Source organism: Salmo salar, chromosome ssa14, assembly GCF_905237065.1.
Source record: "Salmo salar chromosome ssa14, Ssal_v3.1, whole genome shotgun sequence".
NCBI classification, from domain to species: domain Eukaryota; kingdom Metazoa; phylum Chordata; class Actinopteri; order Salmoniformes; family Salmonidae; genus Salmo; species Salmo salar.
Genome location: NC_059455.1, coordinates 85,133,418 through 85,155,865, shown reverse-complemented (window position 1 = coordinate 85,155,865; position 22,448 = coordinate 85,133,418). Strand labels below are relative to the sequence as shown.

The window sequence follows — 22,448 nt, the reverse complement described above, 5'->3', positions numbered from 1 at the left end:
GAAGAGTGGAGGCTGTTATAGTAGCAAAGGAGAGACCAACTCCATATATATATAGTTGACTCTTTCAGTTAGAAGCAACTGATTTTGCAATGGCATAGACCTAGGTTATTGAGAATTTGTGTGCCCATGAGAACTGTTTTCACGCTTTAGAGTTACCATTGTTAATAACACTGTCATTAATGTAAGGAAAGAAAAGGTATTGTGCATATATATATACATATATACATACACTTACTGTCATTAAACTTCCGGCCTACTTGTTGGATGTGCAGTGGTGTCTAGCTGTAGGCTAGTTGTATAGTGATATTGTCGACCATCAACTGATCCAGGAAAGACAACAAATATTGATAGAAAAAAATAAAGCTAAAATGGTCTGGTACTTGGGGCCACGGACAGCATGGAGAACACCAATACCTGCCCTGACCTGAAAACAAAGCAATGAGTGCTCTAAACAGCTGACTGACAAAAGCAAACAATGGTAAATCTAAAGCATTGGAATAGAGGCATTGGCCATTTTAATCAAGGACACATGGCAAAGAAATTAGGAAAATTGGGAAGTACAAAGGAAAATCTATGCGTTTTAAGGGAACTCAGCTGAAATTCAGGACAGGGAGAATGTATAGAATGTATACCACTCATGGACAGGGAGACTGTTTGTGCAGCCATGTAGAAATATGTACAGTACATTTTTTACAATGCTATATATGAAAATAAAAGCTTCCAAATTAAAAGAACGCCCCCCCCAATGGTTTAAACCATTTTTATATATTTATACATTTTTATATATATATAATATATATATATACACACACACAATGGTAAATTAGCATTATTTAGAGAACCCCCAAAGTTGTTGCATTTAGGGGAGCTAATGTCTCATTCAGGGGAGATGAGCCCCCCCCCCTGACTTCCCGTAATTGGCACCCTAGTTTCATTCTTTTTCTCTTTGTTCTGATATACTAGTCCCTTATAAAACAAACTCTTCTGTCAAAATGAATCCTATTGTGTTATGTGGTAAAGGAATGATAACATGTTAGTTACAACGTTTTAATGGTTTTATTGATGGCAATTACCCATGGTTTTTATTGTGTCACTCATCCAGTAAGAATCATGGCTTTAAAATTAAATTGACTTCCTTATTATCCAAAGTCACCCTAGTCCATTTAAACAAGCAATAAAAAAATATATACTAATGCTTTGTACAATACTGGTTTTGGTCCAAACAAAAGTGGATCAGAAAAGCCAATATACCTTTAGTCTTCAAAGGATCCCAATTTGCATTTAAGTTTTTTTAAATGGATTTCAGGCAACTTTGAATATAGGGATTTACATAATAAATTCTAAATGACAAAATGCTGAACGCAGAGTTGATTTAATGCCACGTTCACGTGCTAGTCGGAACGCTGTCATTTCGACTCGCTAACTGGTTGAACGCCGCATGTAACTAACTACAACCAGCAAGTCGGAAATTTCTGAATTTCCTAGTGCCGACTAGCACGTAAACGCGACATTACACAAATTCAACTTCACAGATAAAAAAAAAACACTATTTACAGGTTTTTATAATAATATTCAAAGGCCAATTAAGAGAGAGGCAGACGGAGGTAAAGGGAGAGAATATGAATCAGAATAAAGGGAAGAGAAAGAGGGCACAAGAGAAGATATGAATATTAAGGAGATGGAGACCGACAGAGAGAGAGAGGGGTAAAAACCCCCACAAAAGAATAAGAACTGAACAGATTTGGAACTGCAGATTTACAAAGTCGAGGAGGAAACTTCAGGCATCAGCCTCCGGCCCCAATCTCCACAGTGCAGGAGTAACGGTCCTCTCCTTCTCCACCCCACTCACTTTCACCATTTAAAACACATTCATGTTTCTCACCTTCGACTGTCTGACGGCCGATGCCATGAATGACACGTACGTTCAGTTTATACACACATGCCACAGACATCTCAGCATGTACAAAGAAACCAAAACACACCTCAAATGTGTACAGGGATAACAAGCACGCGTCATTCAGCACACAGAAACCTGTACATACAGCATACGCCATTGACAACATGGCTACGCCTCAAATGGTGCCCTATTCCATACCCCATGTTGTGCACTGCTTCAAACTCAGGTTAAATGTAGTGCACTACATAGGGAATAGGGTGCCATTTGGGAGTTGCCCTACGGCTCTCATTAACCTCTGCATGAACTTTTGCAGTTCATAACCTGATCACCCATACTAATCAATGCAACAGTAATATTTTTACACTATCAACTTTCAATTTCAGTTTTTGCCTTTGTATTTTAAATCACAAAAAGTCATGCCTAAATTCTAGCTGACGTTTGCAGGTGTTGAAAATATATATCTTTGCTTTTTGTTAAGCAGAAGTCTCACTTGATTGTGTTTTTTTTGCTGTTATAGGTTCTTATTCAGTTTATAGTTTGAATTTTTAAAGTCTGACATGTCCTGAACAAGGGTCCCTCTCTCTAGTTTCTTTGAGGTCTCCACCCCCCCACATCCCCAGATAGCATGTGAAGGATGCTCTGATGAACCCCATAAGTACTTCAGTGTTTGTCCAGAGGAAGCAGTCCCGTCTTTGCTTGAAAGGCTCAAGTCTAGTCCGATGGATGTTTTACTTCTTACGTCGGACGGCTGTTTTGATCTTGCGACCGGGGATTGAGTGCTGTCCAGCGGCAGCTGCAGTGAAGGTGGTGCTCTTTGATCTGTAGTAGGGGATATGACATTATCATCAACACCTGTTTGAAATGTAGCACACGCACATCCAATAACTTGCAGGGTTTTTTTCTTTCTTCATTATCGTCACAATTGGGACTAATAACTGAATGCATGCACTAAACCAGGGCATGCAGAAATTCAGAGAGAGTATGAATACCAATGTATTTGTATATGGACAGTTGAATTTGCACCGATCCAATGGTCCCTTCTCAGGAGTCGGCGCTGTTGGACTTACCCAATATTAAAGGTAGGGGGCGCTGCAAAGTTGAAACCACTTCCAGGTGCACTGGGTTGGGGTGCGATGGAGGGCGTGGCAGAAGGGGCGGGGGACCCTCCTGGTGCCCCTCCAAAAGCAAACACCCCCGTGCTGTTACTGGAGGTGCCGAACACACTGGCTCCGCCGAACTGGAAACATCCACCTGGTAAAACCATGACATCAGGCATAAAAAGGGACTCTGACATTGCGTGGTAGACTGATTAAAATGTAATCACACTGCAATCAGACTGAGTAGCTCAAATGTATTTTTAGAAATCACACACATACACAAAAAACAACCCCAAACAAAGTGACAGTAGTAACCCACCTGATGTGGTGGGGGCGGATGAGCCAAAAGCAGGAGTGGAGTTGGCTTGGTGGCCAAACACGGGGACAGAGTTGGGCTTGGCTCCAAAGGCAGGGGGCTGGGAGGCCGTGGCAGAGAAGGGTGACGGTGCGGGGGAACCAAACGCTGGGGCACTGGGCTGGGAGGTGCCCTGACCAAAGGTAGGAGCTTGTCCTGACCCAAACCCAGTGGAGGAGGCAGGGCTGAATACAAACGGAGCAGGGGCTGCTGATGGAGCTGACCAGAGAGAGAGGTGGGTAAGTGTTATATCATTCACAGACTACTTTTCAGCCAACTAAAACAAGAGCACTAAAGTTGTAAAACATATTTGGTCAATCATTGGTCAAAGCCGTCAACAGCTATACTTGTTAGATAAAGAAAAGTTATTCTCTGTGCAAAGTGTGTAGAAAAAGCACTATACTATACATTTCAGATGAGTAAAATGATGCAGTGGCACATCAGGGGTGGAAAACCCCCTCTAAAATAAGTTCTAAAGGGAACCAACCTGCAGATGAGGCAGTGGAGGGCGCCGCTGCACCAAAAGTGAAGGAGGGAGCAGCAGCATTAGGTCCAGACCCAAACAGGAAGGGCTGAGCTGGGCCAGGGTTCAGAGAGACTGCAGGGGCAGGCAGGCTGTCCTGGCTCTGCCCAAACAAGAAGGACTTGGCTGGGGTGGCCTCAGTGGAGGCACTCTGCCCGAACAGGAAGGTACTGGGGGCCGGGATAGGGGCTGGGGCAGGGGTAGAGCTGCTGAGGGTCCCAAACAGACTGGGGGCAGGGGTGGTGGAAGAAGAGGTGGTGCTTGCCATGAACCCAAATGCTGGCTTTGGGGCTGCAGCATCTGCAAGGAAAGCAACAGAATTAAGTGAAGAATTATATCATGGTTTAAGTGTAGACAGTGTTTACATTAATTACAAACAGTTGAATAGCGAAAAATAAAAATAGCACCAAAAAAAAGAACAAATTCCATAGTAGAACATCCATTCATAAAACTGACAAATACAAAACAGGTTAATAAGAACATTAACTATTGCAGCAGAGTATTCCTCTCACCTGTTGTGCTTTGCCCAAAGCTGAATGAGGGCTTAGGGGCTTCTGCTGCTGGGGTCTCACTCTGGTCTTCCGGCTTCCCAAAGGCCAAGGCCGGTGCATTGGGCTGGTCTTTAGGTGGGTCTGGCTTACTGAAGGAAAAGCCCGTAGATGAGGCTGATGCCCCCCCCTCTTTACTAGGAACACTGAACAGGAACCCAGAATCCATAGAGGCAACCTCCTTCTCATGCTTCCCAAAGGTGAAAGAAGGAGCCTTGTCTTTCTCTAGTGATTCCCTGAATATGCTGCCCCCTAGTGGTGTGGTCAGCGCAGTAGCCTTGGCTTCAGCCAGCTTCCCAAACATAGGAGCTGCTGCTGTGGTGGTCGTAGTCGTGGTTTCTGTAGAAGCTCCACTGTCATTCTCTGTAGAAACAGGGAGGCTGAAAGTAGAGGAGGAGGAATCAGAGGTTGCCACCAGATGAAAGGAGAACCCACCGTAAGGGGGTTCGCTCTCCGTGCTAACAGCTGCTGCAGTGCCGAACGAGAGCCCACCGCCGACGCCAAATTTGAACCCGGCACCCATACTGGGGGCTTCAGCCTTCTTCCCCTCGTCCACTGCAGGGGTGGAAGCAGCCGAAGCTGCAAATTTGCATCCCTCAGAGGAGCCGCCAAATTTGAAGCCTGCAGAGTTGCTAGTGTCTGTCGAGGTAGAGTCTGATGAGACAGATGCACCAAATTTGAAGCCCCCTGAAGAGGAGGAGTCCAAGAGGGTGCCGCCGAATTTGAAGCCCCCAGAACCAGAGTCCGATGACGCCCCCATGCCAAACTTGAATCCCCCCGAGTCAGACGAGGACTGGATACCAAACGATGAGGAACCAAATGCTGAAAGAGACCAGGGATCACATTAACTAGTTCAGAATTCTGTACAATTTCTTTTTTTAAATACTTATGAATTTCCTTAGCACGTTCAGGCTTCACATCTATCCTCACTAAATCTAAATCTCGCGAAAATGACAAAGCCTCTAGAACACACAAAGATGGCAGTTGACAGCTGTACATACCTTTGGGCTCTACTTTAGCTCCAGGCTTGGGTGTCTGGCAGGCCACACACTCCTTGTCTGCTCCCTTGTTCTCAACACAGCACACGTCACACTCCCACGCTCCCTCTGGCTTCTTGAACTGGGCCCCAAAGCCTAGTAGAGGAGTGGCGCTGACAGGGGCGGGAGTTAGAGATGGAGGCGCTGCCGTTGCTCCTGTTAGGTGGATGAAGATATGAGCGATTAGCAAAAATATAAACACGTACATTTGCATCAGATTCACATCATTTAAACACTTCCTTGAAGATCTTCTGATGTAAACTGAACATTTGGCCAAGATAGCAGTATGGGGCAACTTTAAAAAAATAAGCACCAGGATGTTCTCTCGTCTCACTACCTGGCTTAGCGATCCCACAGGAAACACACTTGGTGTCCTGCACCTTGTTCTGCACCATGCACACGCCACACTCCCATGCTCCCTCTGGCTTCTTAAACTTGTCTCCGAAGCCCAGGAGTGGGGCAGCAGCAGGCAGAGTCTTAGCCTCCGAGAAAGCAGGCATAGTCAGTGTGGCCTTAACTCCAGTCCCAGGCTTGGCTGTCTCACAGGCCACACATTTGACAGCATCAGGCTTGTTCTGAACCAGACAAGTGTCACAGTCCCAGCTTCCTGCAGGCTTTGTGAACAGGGCCCCAAAAGTTGCAGCGGGAGTAGTGGTGGAACCCTCCAGCCCGGACAACAAGGGTATACTGTCGGTTTTTGCTAAAGAGGAGCCAGAGTTTAGTCGTGGGGTCACAGAGGTCACACACTTGGTGTCAGTGGGTTTGTTCTGCACCACACAGGTGTCACAGTCCCAGGAGCCTGCTGGTGCTTTGATAAAGTCCCCAAGGGAGGGGGTGGTGGTGGACAGTGCTGGGGTCTCCTGGTGGGCTTTGGGGACAGGGGACGTCTGAGTAACAGGAACGGCAAATCCTATGGGGAAGAAGACAACGGGTTAAAAACCACTAAAACAAATTAGAAAACTAATGGCACTATTTGAACCCTCCCATTAAAATGGCAACATAACAGATGCCATAACAGTCATGACAGCTGATGGAGTACCAGTTTAAGGCAACGGACTTGAGTCATCAAGATAAATCATCAAGCAGGTAATTCTCACCAGGTCCATTCAGGAGGTCCAGAACACTGCCCTGTTTCAACACCTTGGCTGGTTTACACGGCCCTTCAAACTCATCCATGCTCTCACTGGCAGCGTGCTTCACTACAGAGACACCAATGGAAACAACGATTAGCTATGAAATGAATTTCCCTTCACATCAAGGTTTGGATCTTGTTCTTATCCTGGAGTTGATACAAGCTTACCTGCTGCCAATACTGGGGTGGCCATCTTCCCGTTGGATAGTGACAGACCCGTTTTCACTACAGGTGCACTGAAGGTAAATCCAGACTGAAAGACAAAGAAAATGACTAACATCCGACAGTGCAAGGTTTGGTTTCAATACCTGGTACAGGAGTAAGAATATGAACTCACTGTTGAGTGTCAAAAACAGAAACAACAATATTCTATCGGGGAAATACTGTCATCACAGCAGGCATACTCAAGCTGCAGTAAAGCTGTGGGACTTACAGACGGGGAGAAGGACGGTGGGCTAGCAGCAGTTGCCATGACGATAGGGGAGGAGAAGGTGAAAGGTGTGGAGGGAGGGGTAGAGGGGGCTGTAGTCGGTGGCACCTGGAATAAAGACGACAACTGATCCAGGTCAGTTTCAGCAGATGGCACACTATTTATTCACTAGGCCTTCATGGTCATTAGGATGAACACTGAACACATTGTGACTTCTTCCACTAGCTTTATTTCAATGTCAAAGCCTGCATCCCAAATGGCATCCTACGGGGCCTGGTCACAAGTAGTGCACCATATAGGGAATAGGGTCAAAAGTAGTGCACCATATAGGGAATAGGGTCAAAAGTAGTGCACCATATAGGGAATAGGGTCAAAAGTAGTGCACCATATAGGGAATGGGGTGCCATTTGGGACGCAAGCAAATGGAACTGGACGGACCTTGTTAGGGACGGGTTCCTCCAGGACAGGTGAGGTAGTGAGAATGGCAGTGGGAAGCGGGAAGAAGTTGAAGCTGGGCAGACTGAAGGACGGGCTGTGGGGGAGCGAGATGGCTGGCAGGTCCGATAGCTCAGCGACCTGAAGAGAGAGTCAAATGGAGTATTTGAAACAGCACGCAGCACCAGATCATTTCTACACAGAAGGGGTAGTAAATGCCATTTTAAAATCCCACTTTCACCCTTTTCTGAAGAGATTTAGAACCAAAATCATTTATTTATCATTTGCCGGGAAACCAAACCTTTCTCCCCAGAAAGGAGAGGGGTCACAGAGAGTGAGAACGGAGAACCCACCTGGTCTTCAGGACGTTTGGAAGAGGGTCTCGTGCTGGTCCTCTCCCTCTTCATCTTCCCACCTCCTGACCCTGTGCTACTGGATGCAGGAGTGCTGGACAGAGGGTAGGTGGGTAGAATGCTGCTTGTGCTTTGAGAAGGACCTGCCACTGCTTCAGGAATCAGAGGGGATTGTCTTGTGGGCTGGAGGCAAAGCAGAGGTGGAACATGAAACACAAGCAGCAGTCTGGCTGTAATTTGGAAAGCAACTCTGGAATAAAACACAGACTTAAAGGCTTCTACACATCTATCCAACCGCCTATGGACAGGTGTTAAAATAGTCAGCACGGTGTGTAGCCTCAGCTGATCGCCGCTGGACATAGTTGTTGGACATCGTAGCTGGTCCCGATTCAACATGTAGAAAGTCATTGACAGTCTGAGTTCGGGGAAAACTTCGCAACACATCATCGATAGTTAATTTGCGGTAGTTGGATGGATGCGTAGAAGCCATTAGCTGACTAATGTGGAGGTGGTGGTGGGGGTCCTCACCGTGTCTCTAGGGGTCCGAGCCAGGCCCCCGGGGGTCAGAGAGGGCCTGAAGGACATGGAACGGTTCCCCGACACTGACGCTGCCGCCGGGATCACCAGCTTCTGGACTGGGGGGAGGGGAGAGTCCAGCTGGAGGGGGAACACACAGAAACGTCAGATAAATACTCAAAACAAATGTGTCCCAGGCCCGCGAGCACACACAAATGTACAACGTTAAAATGTTTGTCTCAGCTCTCCAATCCATATATGGCCATTATCCACAGCTGGATTAATCTGGCCAAATGAAACCAAAGAAAAGTTCTAATAAACTGGCACGTACCACTGCCAAACTTTCATTGTAACAAAATGTTTGCATGGTCTTTGAGAAATCTCAAAAAGGTAGCACTTAGTCAATATGGCCACAACATTGAGAGGAACCAGCCCTCGAGCCTTCTGTCCCAAAAAGCCATCTATGGATCTGGACAGTCTTGTCAGACCCCCTTACTTCTCAACGGCCCATTGTCAGGGCTTAGTGACCAGCTGTCACAGCTGGACCATTTAACAGTTACGGACAGCCATCCAGCATTGGCATAGCTAACCCTACTAGATAGCAACACAAAGAGACACACATGCTCACAAACACACTCTTCACTCACTCACACACCCACTTACTTAAAACCACACACCTGCTCACAGACTCAGGGCATAAACACAGCAGAGCAGTGGTGAACAGCTGCCCCAGCCTGACACCCATTAACTACAGCAGACAGGAATAAAAGGGGCAGGAGGAACTAACAATGACACCACTGTTCACACCAAGTAACCGCAGTGTTTGGCTCAAGACCTTTCAGCTGCTGCTGTGCATGTTAGTTGTTGAGGTTCATAATATTGTGGACTAACAGCTGGGAGAAAACTGGTTAACAACACACGTAGAGGAGAGGAGACCAGCCATTATGTCAATTGTCAGTGTCAAGAGATTTTGTAAAGGTTGATTAGAGGATAAACACTTACCCGTTTCTTTTTGGCCTGAAAATGTGAAAGGTGTAGAGTGCTGCCATCCAGTGACTGAAGGACATAGGAGAAATAACTGTGAGATCATGACAATGACAACAATTGAGGATCTAAGAAAAGTTTAAAGAGAAATACTGAACACTTACTGTTGACAAGGGAGAGGAAACAGTAGAGGGGATTCTCTTGGCATCCTGTTAAGACAAACACACAACTGTGATGCACTTGTTAACATAAACAACCAATATTTACCATTACTTGGTAGCCAAGTTGAGATGTTAACTTCACTTCCTTGTGAGGATTCACCACTTCTCAAATCGCTTTCCAGAAATATAGAAAATGTAAGATATAAAGCTGACTGAGGTTGAAAGGTCTACACAATAAAATAGAACGGTTCTGTAACCATTGCCAGGCTGAGTAAGCCCCTGTCCCTGCTAATCTGAGGATTCCATATTCAATTAAAACATGTGTACTCACAGCGAGGGGGCTGGACATGCGCTCCAGGGACTGTAGGATGCGTCGGGCGGTGGCGCTGGTCACCCCACAGGGCTGAGCCCCAGCAGGCTTGGCCTTGATCTGTCTCCGCAATGGAGCCTAGAGGGGAAAATATAGAAATCAAATTAAATATAGCAGCACTTTTCACAAACCCATTTCCCACAGAATATTGTTTCTTGCCTAGGAGAAAATCAATAGGGAAACATTGTTGAGTTGTAGAGAACTACCTGGTAAGGTATGGCTGTGCGTGAACGGGCTGTCCTAACAGCAGCCGCTCCCCCGTAGGTAGTCTTCCCTGGGTAGAAGGGGGAATCCCCCAACTGACTGGAATTCAGCACGGAACTGTTCATCGTAGACTAGTGGAGGAGAAGAACACAAATGCCCAATGTTAAAACACACAATCATATATATAATGCCGCAAAAGACAGAGTTTCCAAGATCCTATAGAAAGTCAACACCCCCCCTTGAATTGTCACATTTTATTTTGTTACAAAGTGGGAATCAAATGGATTTAATAGTCAGTATTTTGTGAAGATCCTTGACAAAACATGTAATTTTTGTATGTTTTTTTTTATTTAACTAGTCAAGTCAGTTAAGAACAAATTCTTATAATGCCAAAGTGGAAGAAAAAAATATTTTTTCAAAGATTAATTAAATACAAAACACTATTATAAACTGGGTGGTTTGAGCACTGAATGCTGATTGGCTGACAGCTGTGGTATATCAGACCGACAAAAAACATTTATTTTTACTGCTCTAATTAAAATTGGTAACCAGTTCATGATAGCAATAAGGCACCTCTGGGGTTTGTGGTATATGGCTAACATACCACGGCTAAAGGCTGTGTCCAGGCACTCTGCGTTGCGCTTAAGGACAACCCGTAGCCGTGGTATATTGGCCATATACCACACCTCCTCGGGCCTCATTGCTTAAATATACCTTGATTAGGTAAGAGTCTATACATGTTAGAATCACCTTTGGCAGCGATTACAGCTGAGAGTCTATAAATACACATATATTTTTATCTCAGTCAAGGTGTTGGGGATCATTGCTAGACAGCAATGTTCAAGTCTTGCCATAGGTTTTCAAGCAGATTTAAGACGAAACTGTAACTTGGCTACTCAGGAACAATCACTGTCTTCTTGATAAGCAACTCCAGTGTAGATTTGGCTTTGTGTTGTTGATTACTGTCCTGCTGAAAGATGATTCCTCTCCCAGTGTCTGGTGTAAATCAGACTGAAGCAGGTTTTGCCTGTTTCCGTGACATGGTGAAAGTACAATCCAATAAAGAGGCAGAAACGTCAGTTTAGGCTATTTGCGCAGGCAAACATGAACGCCATAACATGCCCACCACCATGCTCAATACACAACACTTAGCGCCATCACGGTTTTTTTATCCAGTTTTTTTTTAATCCATCGGCAAAGACTGCCTAGTCTTTGTCGATGTCAAGAACACCCATACCATGATGCAACCACCACCATGCTTGAAAATAAGAAGGCAGTTACTCAGTGATGTGTTGTGTTTGCCCCAAAACATAAGGCTTTGCAAAAAGTGGATTTCTTTGCCATATTAGTTTAGTGCCTTGCTGCATACATATGCATGTTTCGGAATATTTTTTATTCTGGATATTTGTATTCTTCTTTTCAATCTGTCATTTCAGTCATTATTGTGGAGTCACTACAATGTTGATCCGTCCTCAGTTATCCCATCACAGCCATTGAACTCTGTAGCCCTTTAAAAATCACCAAACGGCCTCATGGTGACGTCGCTGAGCAGCTTCATTCTGGTCCTGCAGCTCAGTTCAGTAGGACGACTTCATCTTCGATATGTCTGGGTGGTTTAATACATCATCCACAGCATAACTGTTCACTTTATCATGCTTAAAGAGATATTCAACGTCTGATTTGTTATTGTTACCCATCTACCAATAACAGCCCTTTATGAGGCTTTCAAACAGCTCCCTGGTCTTTGTAGTTTCATCTGTGCTTGAAGGACCTTACAGATGTTTTATGCATGAGGAACAGAAGGGGAAGACAAAAATAATTTCAACTCCATTATTTTACACTTAGAATTTGCTAAATGCTGCTATATTTAATTTGATTTCTATATTTTCCCCTCTAGGCTCCATTGCGGAGACAGATCAAGGCCAAGCCTGCTGGGGCTCAGCCCTGTGGGGTGACCAGCGCCACCGCCCGACGCATCCTACAGTCCCTGGAGCGCATGTCCAGCCCCCTCGCTGTGAGTACACATGTTTTAATTGAATATGGAATCCTCAGATTAGCAGGGACAGGGGCTTACTCAGCCTGGCAATGGTTACAGAACCGTTCTATTTTATTGTGTAGACCTTTCAACCTCAGTCAGCTTTATATCTTACATTTTCTATATTTCTGGAAAAGCGATTTGAGAAGTGGTGAACCCTCACAAGGAAGTGAAAGGTGTAGTAGAATTTGCTAAGCCAAATTCTACTTCTGAACTAATTTAGGCTTGCCTAAAAGGGGGTGACTATATTTTAGTTCTAAAAAATGTATTAATTTGTATCATTTTCTTTTCACTTTGACATTATGGAGTGTTTTGTGTAGGTCAAATTACTTTTCTTTTTAACTTTTCAATCCCACTTAACATAAAATGTGGGAAAAAAGAGAGGGGTTGTAGACTTTCTATAGGCACTCTATACATGTTGGTTTTTCTGTAAAAAATGTACTTATATTTGTGTAAATGATCAACTAGTCAAAGTAAATCAACTGAACATCAGTAGCTAGGCAAGTAGAGTTTGTGGACTCTCGACTGGCACTCACAGTGGAGGACTGACTTGACTGACTGGCACTCACAGTGGAGGACTGACTGACACTCACAGTGGAGGACTGACTTGACTGACTGACACTCACAGTGGAGGACTGACTGACACTCACAGTGGAGGACTGACTGACACTCACAGTGGAGGACTGACTGACACTCACAGTGGAGGACTGACTGACACTCACAGTGGAGGACTGACTGACACTCACAGTGGAGGACTGACTGACACTCACAGCGGAGGACTGACTGACACTCACAGCGGAGGACTGACTGACACTCACAGCGGAGGACTGACTGACACTCACAGTGGAGGACTGACTTGACACTCACAGCGGAGGACTGACTGACACTCACAGTGGAGGACTGACTTGACTTGACTGACTGACACTCACAGTGGAGGACTGACTTGACTGACTGACTGACTGACACTCACAGTGGAGGACTGACTTGACTGACTGACTGACTGACACTCACAGTGGAGGACTGACTTGACTGACTGACTGACACTCACAGTGGAGGACTGACTTGACTGACTGACTGACACTCACAGTGGAGGACTGACTTGACTGACTGACTGACACTCACAGTGGAGGACTGACTGACTTGACTGACTGACACTCACAGCGGAGGACTGACTGACTTGACTGACTGACACTCACAGCGGAGGACTGACTGACTTGACTGACTGACACTCACAGCGGAGGACTGACTTGACTTGACTGACTGACACTCACAGTGGAGGACTGACTTGACTGACTGACACTCACAGTGGAGGACTGACTTGACTGACTGACACTCACAGTGGAGGACTGACTTGACTGACTGACACTCACAGCGGAGGACTGACTTGACTGACTGACACTCACAGTGGAGGACTGACTTGACTGACACTCACAGAGGAGGACTGACTTGACTGACACTCACAGAGGAGGACTGACTTGACTGACTGACACTCACAGTGGAGGACTGACTTGACTGACTGACACTCACAGTGGAGGACTGACTTGACTGACTGACACTCACAGTGGAGGACTGACTTGACTGACTGACACTCACAGCGGAGGACTGACTGACACTCACAGTGGAGGACTGACTTGACTGACTGACACTCACAGTGGAGGACTGACTTGACTGACTGACACTCACAGTGGAGGACTGACTTGACTGACTGACACTCACAGTGGAGGACTGACTTGACTGACTGACACTCACAGAGGAGGACTGACTTGACTGACTGACACTCACAGAGGAGGACGTCCCAAAGACAGACAGGTTGAACGCAGGCTTCTTGAGACTGGACTGGGACTGCTGAGGCCCAGAGTGGGTCCGGTCCATCTCCGGGGACCAAAGCTGGGGTAGCGATGCGGTCTTTGAATTAGGCACATCTGGGGACAGAGAAGATTCAAATTTGAGTAATCATACAAAATGTGTCATACATCTACGCAACAAAGGACTGATTTTTAGCAGTACTGACTACAGATGCCAAAATCCTATATTCAAGACTTGGGATATAATTTCTCAAAGCCACATCCTACCATAAAAATCTCTTCTGCTGACTCAAGACCTCAACAGGATTGCTAGTAGCCAAAACGTGATTCCGTACTTTTGACACACACTACCTTTGTCTGATGCACGTGAAGAGAAGCCGCTGGTGGTAGAGATGTTGTCGTCCTCGTGCTGTGAGCTGTTGTCTTTGATCTCTTTGACAAGGGAGAAGCTGGGCGAGGCCCCAGCGAAGGGGCCCCCAGAGAAAGGGGCAGAGGAGGTGGAGGGCTGGGAGAAGAGAGAGCTGGGGCCCCTGTGGACCGGGGAGGTGTCCAAGGAGGGGAAGTGGAGGTGAGAGCGGTTGAGGGGGGGCCTCGACAGAACATCCTGAAAGTTCAGGGATGCCCTGCTTGTCGAAGGTTCTGGGGGTGTTGAGGAGAAATGTCTAGGGTTAAGATGGGTTGATACATATTTTGAGGTTCAAAATTGCACTGAAGTCCCAAGGCAAGTCCAACTACTGGAATTAGGCTTTACAATCCTAACACAAAATATGAAACATTAACAAATATTATAAACTGGGTGGTTCGAGCCCTGAATGCTGATTGGCTGACACCATATCTGCTAACCTGTATTGCTGGTACCGGGCTCCGGAGAGTCCCGTCCATCAGGAAGGGGTGCTACCTCCTCGCTGCCATTTGGGGGAGGGGCCTGGCTGTTCTGCTCCGCCCCCACTACGGCCCCTCCCCCTTCTGCAGCCTCCCCATTCCTGAAGTATTTCTGCAGCCAAGAAGGAACGATGCTCTTGACTGTGTCCGTCACTCGACTAATCAGGCCAGGCTGCTGCTGGTGGAGAGAAAGTGGAGAGCGGGATGGAGAGAATAAAGGGAGACATTTAACACAATAGTGAAACTTTCCAAAAGAAAATAAAACTGTGATGAACATTGTTTGGTGAACATCTAGTGTTACACATTATAGCGAAGTACAAATTCATTCAGGGCAACAAACTAGAAAAAAGTCAAACCACACCAATGATGAAAGTGTCACTAGGTATCGAAAGAGAGCGAGCGAGCAGTGGGCGCACAGGAAAGTAATTCCTCTCAAGCGAAACGCAAAGCCCTACTTACTCAAGCTCTCAGTGAAAAGTGGGTCAGAGGAGTCTGTCTGACGCAGCACTGAGTAGCACAGGTCTAATGCTGTAACACACACACCCTTCTACAGGAGATCTAGGCTTATCTACAAGCCAGAGGGAGATGCTTCCTGTCTTTAAAATCAATATCACAAAAACGGTCCTGAAGTGCTCTACAGCTTCATTAACTACACTAAATGTCCTTTTAGAATGGGTCTGCAGGAGCCTCAAGCCCAAGTTAAATTTGGCCGCAACTGTAAAAAGGAGGTAGCTCGACACCGCCCAGTCTCCTGGTAGCTTTTGACTCCTGATAACGACCATACGCTCCACTCCACTTCTGCTCATCTGTAAAAACCACCAGTTGAGCGCAGCGCAGCTGTCCACACAGTTTTTACCAAGCAAACACCAGTGTAAACACAATCAATTTTACATGACTTACCACAAGGCAAATTGTTTATTATTATAATAATAAGCCTTTAATTAGTTACATTGACTGCTAAAATTGACCGGCAAGATATAGCGGTAAAAGAAAATGCGCCACTTTGAATGGTAGTTCTCAAGAGCTTTTGACTGTGATTGTGGTGGTCCCGGAATGGAAAAAGTTATGAACTGCTGCTCTAGATAAGTCTAATTAACCTATGTACCAGCCCCTCAGACCTATGTACCAGCCCAGCCTCTCAGACCCCTCTGTGGGTCAGTTAGTGCTCGCAGGCCTTTCTTGTGATTCTAGGGATTTAAAGATGCTGCATTACTCCTGTGAATGGGGCCATGAGACCACAGGACTGTGCCAGAAATCTGCTCTCATTGTTCTCCCAGGAAGCACTTGTGTGTGTGTGTGTGTGTGTGTGTGTGTGTGTGTGTGTGTGTGTGTGTGTGTGTGTGTGTGGTTGAAACAGTAAGATGGGATGGAGGCGTACAATTGACAGACGTTCAAGTGAACCAATGAGCTGCTAGGCTATACAAACTGGACAATGAGTCTGACTCAGATTGTAGCATTTCATAAAAAAAGGAACAATTATTTTTGCCATAAATCATAATATAGGACCACTACAAAAGCAGACAGGTCAAGTGGTCAACGTAGCTAAATATACAGACCCCAAACCCTGTCAACACTGGCTCGGGGTTCCACACACACACAGATGTAAATGCAATGTTCATTATTACCTATATGACTGGAAGAGCTGACTATGTCACACCACAATAGGCCACTCACCTCGGGGCGGTTAGTTCTGACACATCCTGTCTACAGACCACACGGGTTTAACCTCTAAAAGTCTAGGCCTTAGGCGGGGTGTTTGCGAGTGTCTCCTTTCCATATTAGTTAGTTGGCCAAACCATTCGGACGCTACAGATGTTTTCGTGAGAGGACCGATTTTCGTGATGTCTCCTGGTCTGACAAACAGAGCTTTAGCTCTGCTATACATTCCACCGCAGATGCAGAAGGCCAACATAGGCAGATTGAGACACAGCCAATGCAACAAAAAAAAACATTTCTCTAGCTTAAACATTTGTTGGGTATTTTTTATGTTAATTCGACTGATGCTCAGGTGCATCAGAGTTAAGTTAACGACTACTAGCATGGTAGGCCTAACTATTCTGAACAAAAATATAAACACGTAGTGTTGGTCCCATGTTTCATGAGGTAAAATAAAAGACCCCAGAATTTTTCCATACACACACAAAAAGCTTATTTCTCTAAAATGTTGTGCACAAACTTGTTTACAACCCTGTTAGTGAACATCTCTCCTTTGCCACTCTAAAATATGCAGTTTTGTCACACAAAACAATGCCACAGATGTCTCAAGTTTTGAAGGAGCGTGCAATTTGCATGCTGACTGCCGGAATGTCCACCAAAGCTGTGCCAGATAATTGAATGTTAATTTTTCTACCATAAGCCAATGTCATTTTAGATGTCATTTTAGAGAATTTTGCAGTACGTCCAACCAGCCTCATAACCGCAGACCACGTTTAACCACTCTAGCCAGGACCTCCACATCCAGCTTCCTCACCTGTGGAATTGTCTGAGACCAGCCACCTGGACAGCTGATGAAACAGAGTATTTCTGTCTGTATTTCTGTCTGTAATAAAACCCTTTTGCGGGAAAAACTAATTCTGATTGGCTGGGCCTGGCTCCCCAGTGGGTGGGCCTATGCCCTCCCAGGCCCACCCATGGCTGCACTCCTGCCCAGTCATGTGAAATCAATAGATTAGGGCCTAATTTATTTATTTCAAATGACTGACTTCCTTATATGAACTGTAACTCAGTAAAATCATAGAAATTGTTGCGTTTATATTTTTGTTCAGTATATAGCAAAGTGTCAATGGCATGTGGAAAAAATCTATTCCCGATGCATTTTTAAAAAGGGAGGTCCAATCTGTAAGAAGGACTGTTCGTGAGAGGACGCTTCGTGTTAAATTCAACAAGGTGGGATGAAAGACAGTGATTTCACGCTCATGATTTTTCCCTTCCTCCAAGGCCAATAACCTGAAACCAGCTGCTGTGATGACAGTTCATAACTTTTACATGTCCATTTAAAAGTGAGTAGGCCTACTGCTTCCCTCACCAACACTTCCCAGCTGACGGAAGAAAAGCACAATTTATGCATGTGGGGTCCAACCAAATAAGTGGAATGTGCAGCTGACATGTAGGCCTACACAAACATAACCCTAACTGGAAGTTCGAGTTCACTGGTCTGAAGTGAACTTGTGTCAAATATTCCGCTAGTTTGGCCTACACGTCCTCTGTGTTATTACTGCTGGCGGGCTTCTGGCCTTCACTTTCCAATAGCCAATCTAAAAGTCCCAGTCTTTGCCCACGGGCTATTGATAAAATTACTTTATAATAAACTGCTAAATGGTGCATTGTTCCTGTCAACTGAAAAAATGTATTTACAGACATGTTTTGACTTATGAAAACATACTGTGGCATTTCATGTCAAGGTGTTATATGTTCCTGGAATTCTGGATGCTGATATGACATAGTACAGGGAAGGGCAACTAACTTTTGTAGGCCAGCGGATCAATTCCCCACCCCCCGAATGAAAAGACTGAGCTACGAGTTGGGGACCAACGTAATCAGATTCCCTCCCTCTTGCAAAGATTGTATTATCATCCCCTTCATTTGAGGAAGACTGATTAAATATTTAATTAATCAAATGTGTGGTCAAAAATAGTGATGTTAAAATTAGGTCTGACATCCCTTAGTCGACTGGTTGATTGTTGGCAGGGCCTAAAATTACGTTTGGTCCACCAGCCACTGTGGCAGGTAGATTACTTTTTTATTTATTTTTATCTACCAACCAAAATGTTTTTTTTTCCCCCCGCTAAAATTACACCAACAAATCAGATGAGCATGCTTTGTAATGTTTCTAAAACAATAAATGTATTACTAGCTAATTTGTCCTGGGATATAAACACTGGGTTGTTATTTTACCTGAAATGCACAAGGTCCACTATTGACAATGAATCCACTAATAAAAGGGTAAATCGAGTTTGTTTCTAGTAATCTCTCCTCCTTCAGGCTTCTTCTTCTGATTTTATATGGCGCTTGGCAACCAATTTTAAGGTGCCTTACCATAAACCCGACTGGACTGGAGTGTGGACCTCAGTTCATCTTTCAATCACCCACGTTGGTATATGCTCCTCAAAACCAATGCGGAGATGGAAGATGCAGGACTTGCAGCGCGTCGAGTGTCACAAATAGAACCAAGTTCTATTTTAGTGCCTGGCTACGCAGACGCTCGTTGACGCGTGCGAGCAGTGTGGGTACAATGACTGAATAACGTGTACATTTACTTTTCAACGCTCGCGCACATCGACGCAAACAGCCTGGTCAGCATGTAAGAGCGTGTGCTGTTTAGTCTTAATACTTATGCCTATATTTCAATAAATATGCTACTGTATCAATCAATCCTGGAATAGAACCAAGGTCTGTAGTGACGCCTCTAGCACAGATGCAGTGCCTTAGACCGCTGCGCCACTCGGGAGCCCCATGTCATCACACAGCATATGAGTCATTCATGCTTTGAAATACAATCAAGCATTTCCGTTTTAAAATGAACTAACAAAGGGAGCTTTGAATAATTATCCAAAACAAGATATAAACCGCAATTCACGAATGCATGCAACCTTTAGTATTTGCTGTAATTAAGGCTTTATACAGTAATATATATTATTTACCTTCATTAGAACAGACTCTAGTATACATACTTTATTTTGTGTTTACACTGTTCCAAATGGTCCAAAAATATAATATTGTAATCTAACAGCACCTGTTTGGCACACAGTACTCACACAGCGCTTGCTCATATAGCCTCTTTTCTTTATCTCCAGTAGTTTCCAAAACTATGTCAAATGTCTTCCACAGATCTGACTTCCCCTTTCCCTCCTGAGAAACAAGTAAACATTCGCCTGTTTCAAGTCCATTTTGTCCTCCCACTTTGCATAGAGTGGGTGAAAACGTGCTTTGGTGATGCCATTTCACTTCCTTGTGTTGTAAAATAAATTTGACCAAGACAAATATCATTCTTCATGTTCTGAAAGTCAGACTTCGTAAAATAATTAAATCTGATTAAAAGCACTCGACAGAGTGGTGCCACTTTCACGCAGCAACTTTTTTGGATTTTACATATGGTGATCATCTGCAAAGTTGTTTCCTCGTTTTATATTAAAAAAAAAAAATTAAAAGGTAGACTCAGCGGTATGACGTAGATGTAGAAAGTAAACAGCAAAGTGGGTCAATTTCTCCAACAACTAAGAGCGTTGAAGCACGAGGCTCAAATTCTGTTTTGGTGCCCTGGCTAGCACGCTGTGAACTGCGTGAAGCAAACCTGTGCACATACTGTGTGTGACAGAGTGAAGTCTTGCATCTCACTCATCTCAATATCTGTGGTGCTGCTCATGGCAACATTGTCTCATGTTAAAGGCAGAGTCAACAAAACAATCTGAAGTATATGTTAAAGCCGTGGTGTAAAGTACTTAGGTAAAAATACTGTAAAGTACAACTTAAGTAGTTTTGGGGTATCTGTACTTTACCATTTATATTTTTGACAACCTTTACTTCACTACATTCCTAATGAAAATACACTTTTTCCTCCCTGCATGTTCCCTTACACTCGTTCCATTTTGAATACTTAGCCGAACAGGAAAATGGTCAAATTCACACAGGTATCAAGAGAACATCCCTGGTCATCTCTACTGTCTCTGATCTGGCAACATAACTCAACACAAATGCTTTGTTTGTAAATTGTGACTGAATGTTGGAGTGTGCCCCTGGCTATCTGTAAAAAAACAAAAAACAAGGAATGGTGCTGTGGTTTGCTTAATATAAGGAATTTGAAATAATTGACACTTACTTTTGATACTTAAGCACATTTAAAACCAAATACTTTAACTCTAGTATTTTCCTGGGTGACTTTGTACTTGAGTCATTTTCTATTAAGGTATCTTTACTTTTACTCAAGTATGACAATCGCGTACTTTTCCCACCACTGTGTAAAAGGCTTTGAAAATCTAAAGCTTGTGGTACGCTCAGTGCTCCGTTGACATTTCACAGAGAATATTTCTCACAAAAACAAGCCTAAAAATAAGAATTTTGCATTAATATTAAAATAATTTGTAAAATATGAAAATGCTACATGTCATGTCTCAAAATCGATCTCACCTCCAAGAAGAGGACTAGTTCAACTAATTCTAGCACAGTATCCAGCCTAGCTGACGATGATATTTTCCAGATTTGACCACTTACTCTGGCTTCCATCGATTTATTCACCCTTCAATGTTAAAAACTACAATAACTTTAACAGATAGAGACATGAGGTTTGAACTGTATTGTGGTGGACCTGATTGTTCTCGGGTCCGAGTGGCCCTTTCAAAACATTGTATTATCCGGTTCGGTTACGATTGTCATCGGGTTTAACTTTTTGGCCCCTGGAAGACCTCTAGTCCACTGTCCTCAAAGGAGCTCAATGCCCCAGGCTAGGCTACGACTTGTTAGCTACGTTTCCACACCGCCTCACATTTATGCCCCTTTCGAGATGAACAAACCCAAGTCATAATATTGCCTTGTTTTTAAGAAATCTGGAAACGTACTACTATCACGGCCTAATGTTGATAATTTATTTATGTTGCCTTAGTAGACTGTAACCAAGTAATGCTTATGTTAAACGACCTAGCCTCTAACGTTTCTCGCTCAGCTAGTATTGAACTAGTCAACCATGTGGTCACTTGAAACGGTTCTGAAATTAGCTAGTTAGCAATGCTAACTAGCATTGCGCACTAACTACACATTATGACCTAAACGGCTATGAAATGACAAAGACCAAAGCCAAATGTCTTAAATAGAAAATATATACATTATTGAATAGGGAGATACTATCAACGTATCACAACTGATATGATATTACATAGTTTACGTTGCATATCAATGTAGGCAAAGAGACAACGCAAAACTAGCTAGGTAGTTAGATTTAGCAAGCATCCGAAATTAGCTAGCTAACGTTAGCTACTTGTCGACTGCTTGCTAGTTTGAATAGCTACGCATGTAGCCAACGCAAACTTGACAAGAAGCCAGTAACGTTACTACATATAAACTAGTACATTTAAATATTTCTACAAGACAGCGTGTTAAATAACTATGGCTGTCGTTAGTCTTTACAGTTTTAAAAGATACACGCCGGTTACCTGGCTAGTAACATTAACGTTAGTTCCCTGAACCGGCAAAATGTTTGTCTCACTTCGCTAGCTTGCTCGTTTCCTTGACACAGCGTGGAGGCCATGAGCGCTAAGACTAGGCCACACAAAATGTCTCCAAGAAAACAATAACACAAAAGCTAAAAGACAACTGTCAAGAAACTACATGCTATCCTTCAATGTGGAACACTCATACGAACACGGTCATTTTATTTACCTGTTTGCTTTTGGCGTAAGGTTTCGAAGCACTATGACATCTTCTGCTTCTAATTTTCCCTCCACCCGTGGCCGCCATGGCTAGATTGAATATCGACTCGGCACCGGATAGCTGTTCCAACTGTCCTGTCATAGCATTAACCATAGAGTTCAGCGACTCAGTCCTCTTGGAAGGAAGCTTCACGTTAAAAGAGAACCATGGGAAATGCAGTTTAGGCATTCACACTTGTGAGCCTCTTCAGGGTTTATTTACGTAGTGCCCCTGAAAGCTATAAATATCAGACATATGAGTGACAAAGGAAATTAATAACAGACTT

At 44.3% G+C, this 22,448-nt stretch overlaps 1 protein-coding gene across 3 annotated transcripts; it reads right to left on the bottom strand.

Moving 5' to 3' along the window:
* Window positions 1–1,041: 1,041 nt before the first annotated feature.
* LOC106570482 (nuclear pore complex protein Nup153) lies at window positions 1,042–22,375 on the bottom strand. Of its 3 annotated transcripts, none has more exons than XM_014142877.2 (21): window positions 22,133–22,375; window positions 14,726–14,942; window positions 14,234–14,521; window positions 13,860–13,999; window positions 10,045–10,173; window positions 9,800–9,916; window positions 9,472–9,516; window positions 9,326–9,379; window positions 8,336–8,464; window positions 7,808–7,990; window positions 7,458–7,595; window positions 7,023–7,127; window positions 6,758–6,842; window positions 6,555–6,656; window positions 5,795–6,367; window positions 5,422–5,613; window positions 4,385–5,242; window positions 3,837–4,172; window positions 3,314–3,568; window positions 2,965–3,148; window positions 1,042–2,716 (listed from the first exon to the last, which is right to left on the bottom strand). In XM_014142877.2, exons 1-21 carry the CDS (start codon window positions 22,349–22,351, stop codon window positions 2,626–2,628), a joined length of 4,440 nt encoding a protein of 1,479 aa, XP_013998352.2. In that variant the 5' UTR covers window positions 22,352–22,375; the 3' UTR covers window positions 1,042–2,625. The 3 variants fall into 3 exon arrangements, with proteins under 3 accessions (XP_013998352.2, XP_013998354.2, XP_013998355.2); XM_014142879.2 differs by having other exon boundaries at window positions 14,726–14,939; window positions 22,133–22,283; XM_014142880.2 differs by lacking the exon at window positions 7,023–7,127.
* Window positions 22,376–22,448: the final 73 nt, after the last annotated feature.

Bases quoted from the DNA above. Each gene is read 5' to 3' on its own strand.
- LOC106570482 (XM_014142877.2), bottom strand. From the start codon at position 22,351: ATGCCTAAACTGCATTTCCCATGGTTCTCTTTTAACGTGAAGCTTCCT. The intron at 6,657-6,757 runs GTAAGCTTGTAT...GTGTCTCTGTAG, and splicing joins CACCCCAGTATTGGCAGCAG to TGAAGCACGCTGCCAGTGAG. The intron at 3,569-3,836 runs GTTGGTTCCCTT...CTCTCTGGTCAG, and splicing joins CTCCACTGCCTCATCTGCAG to CTCCATCAGCAGCCCCTGCT.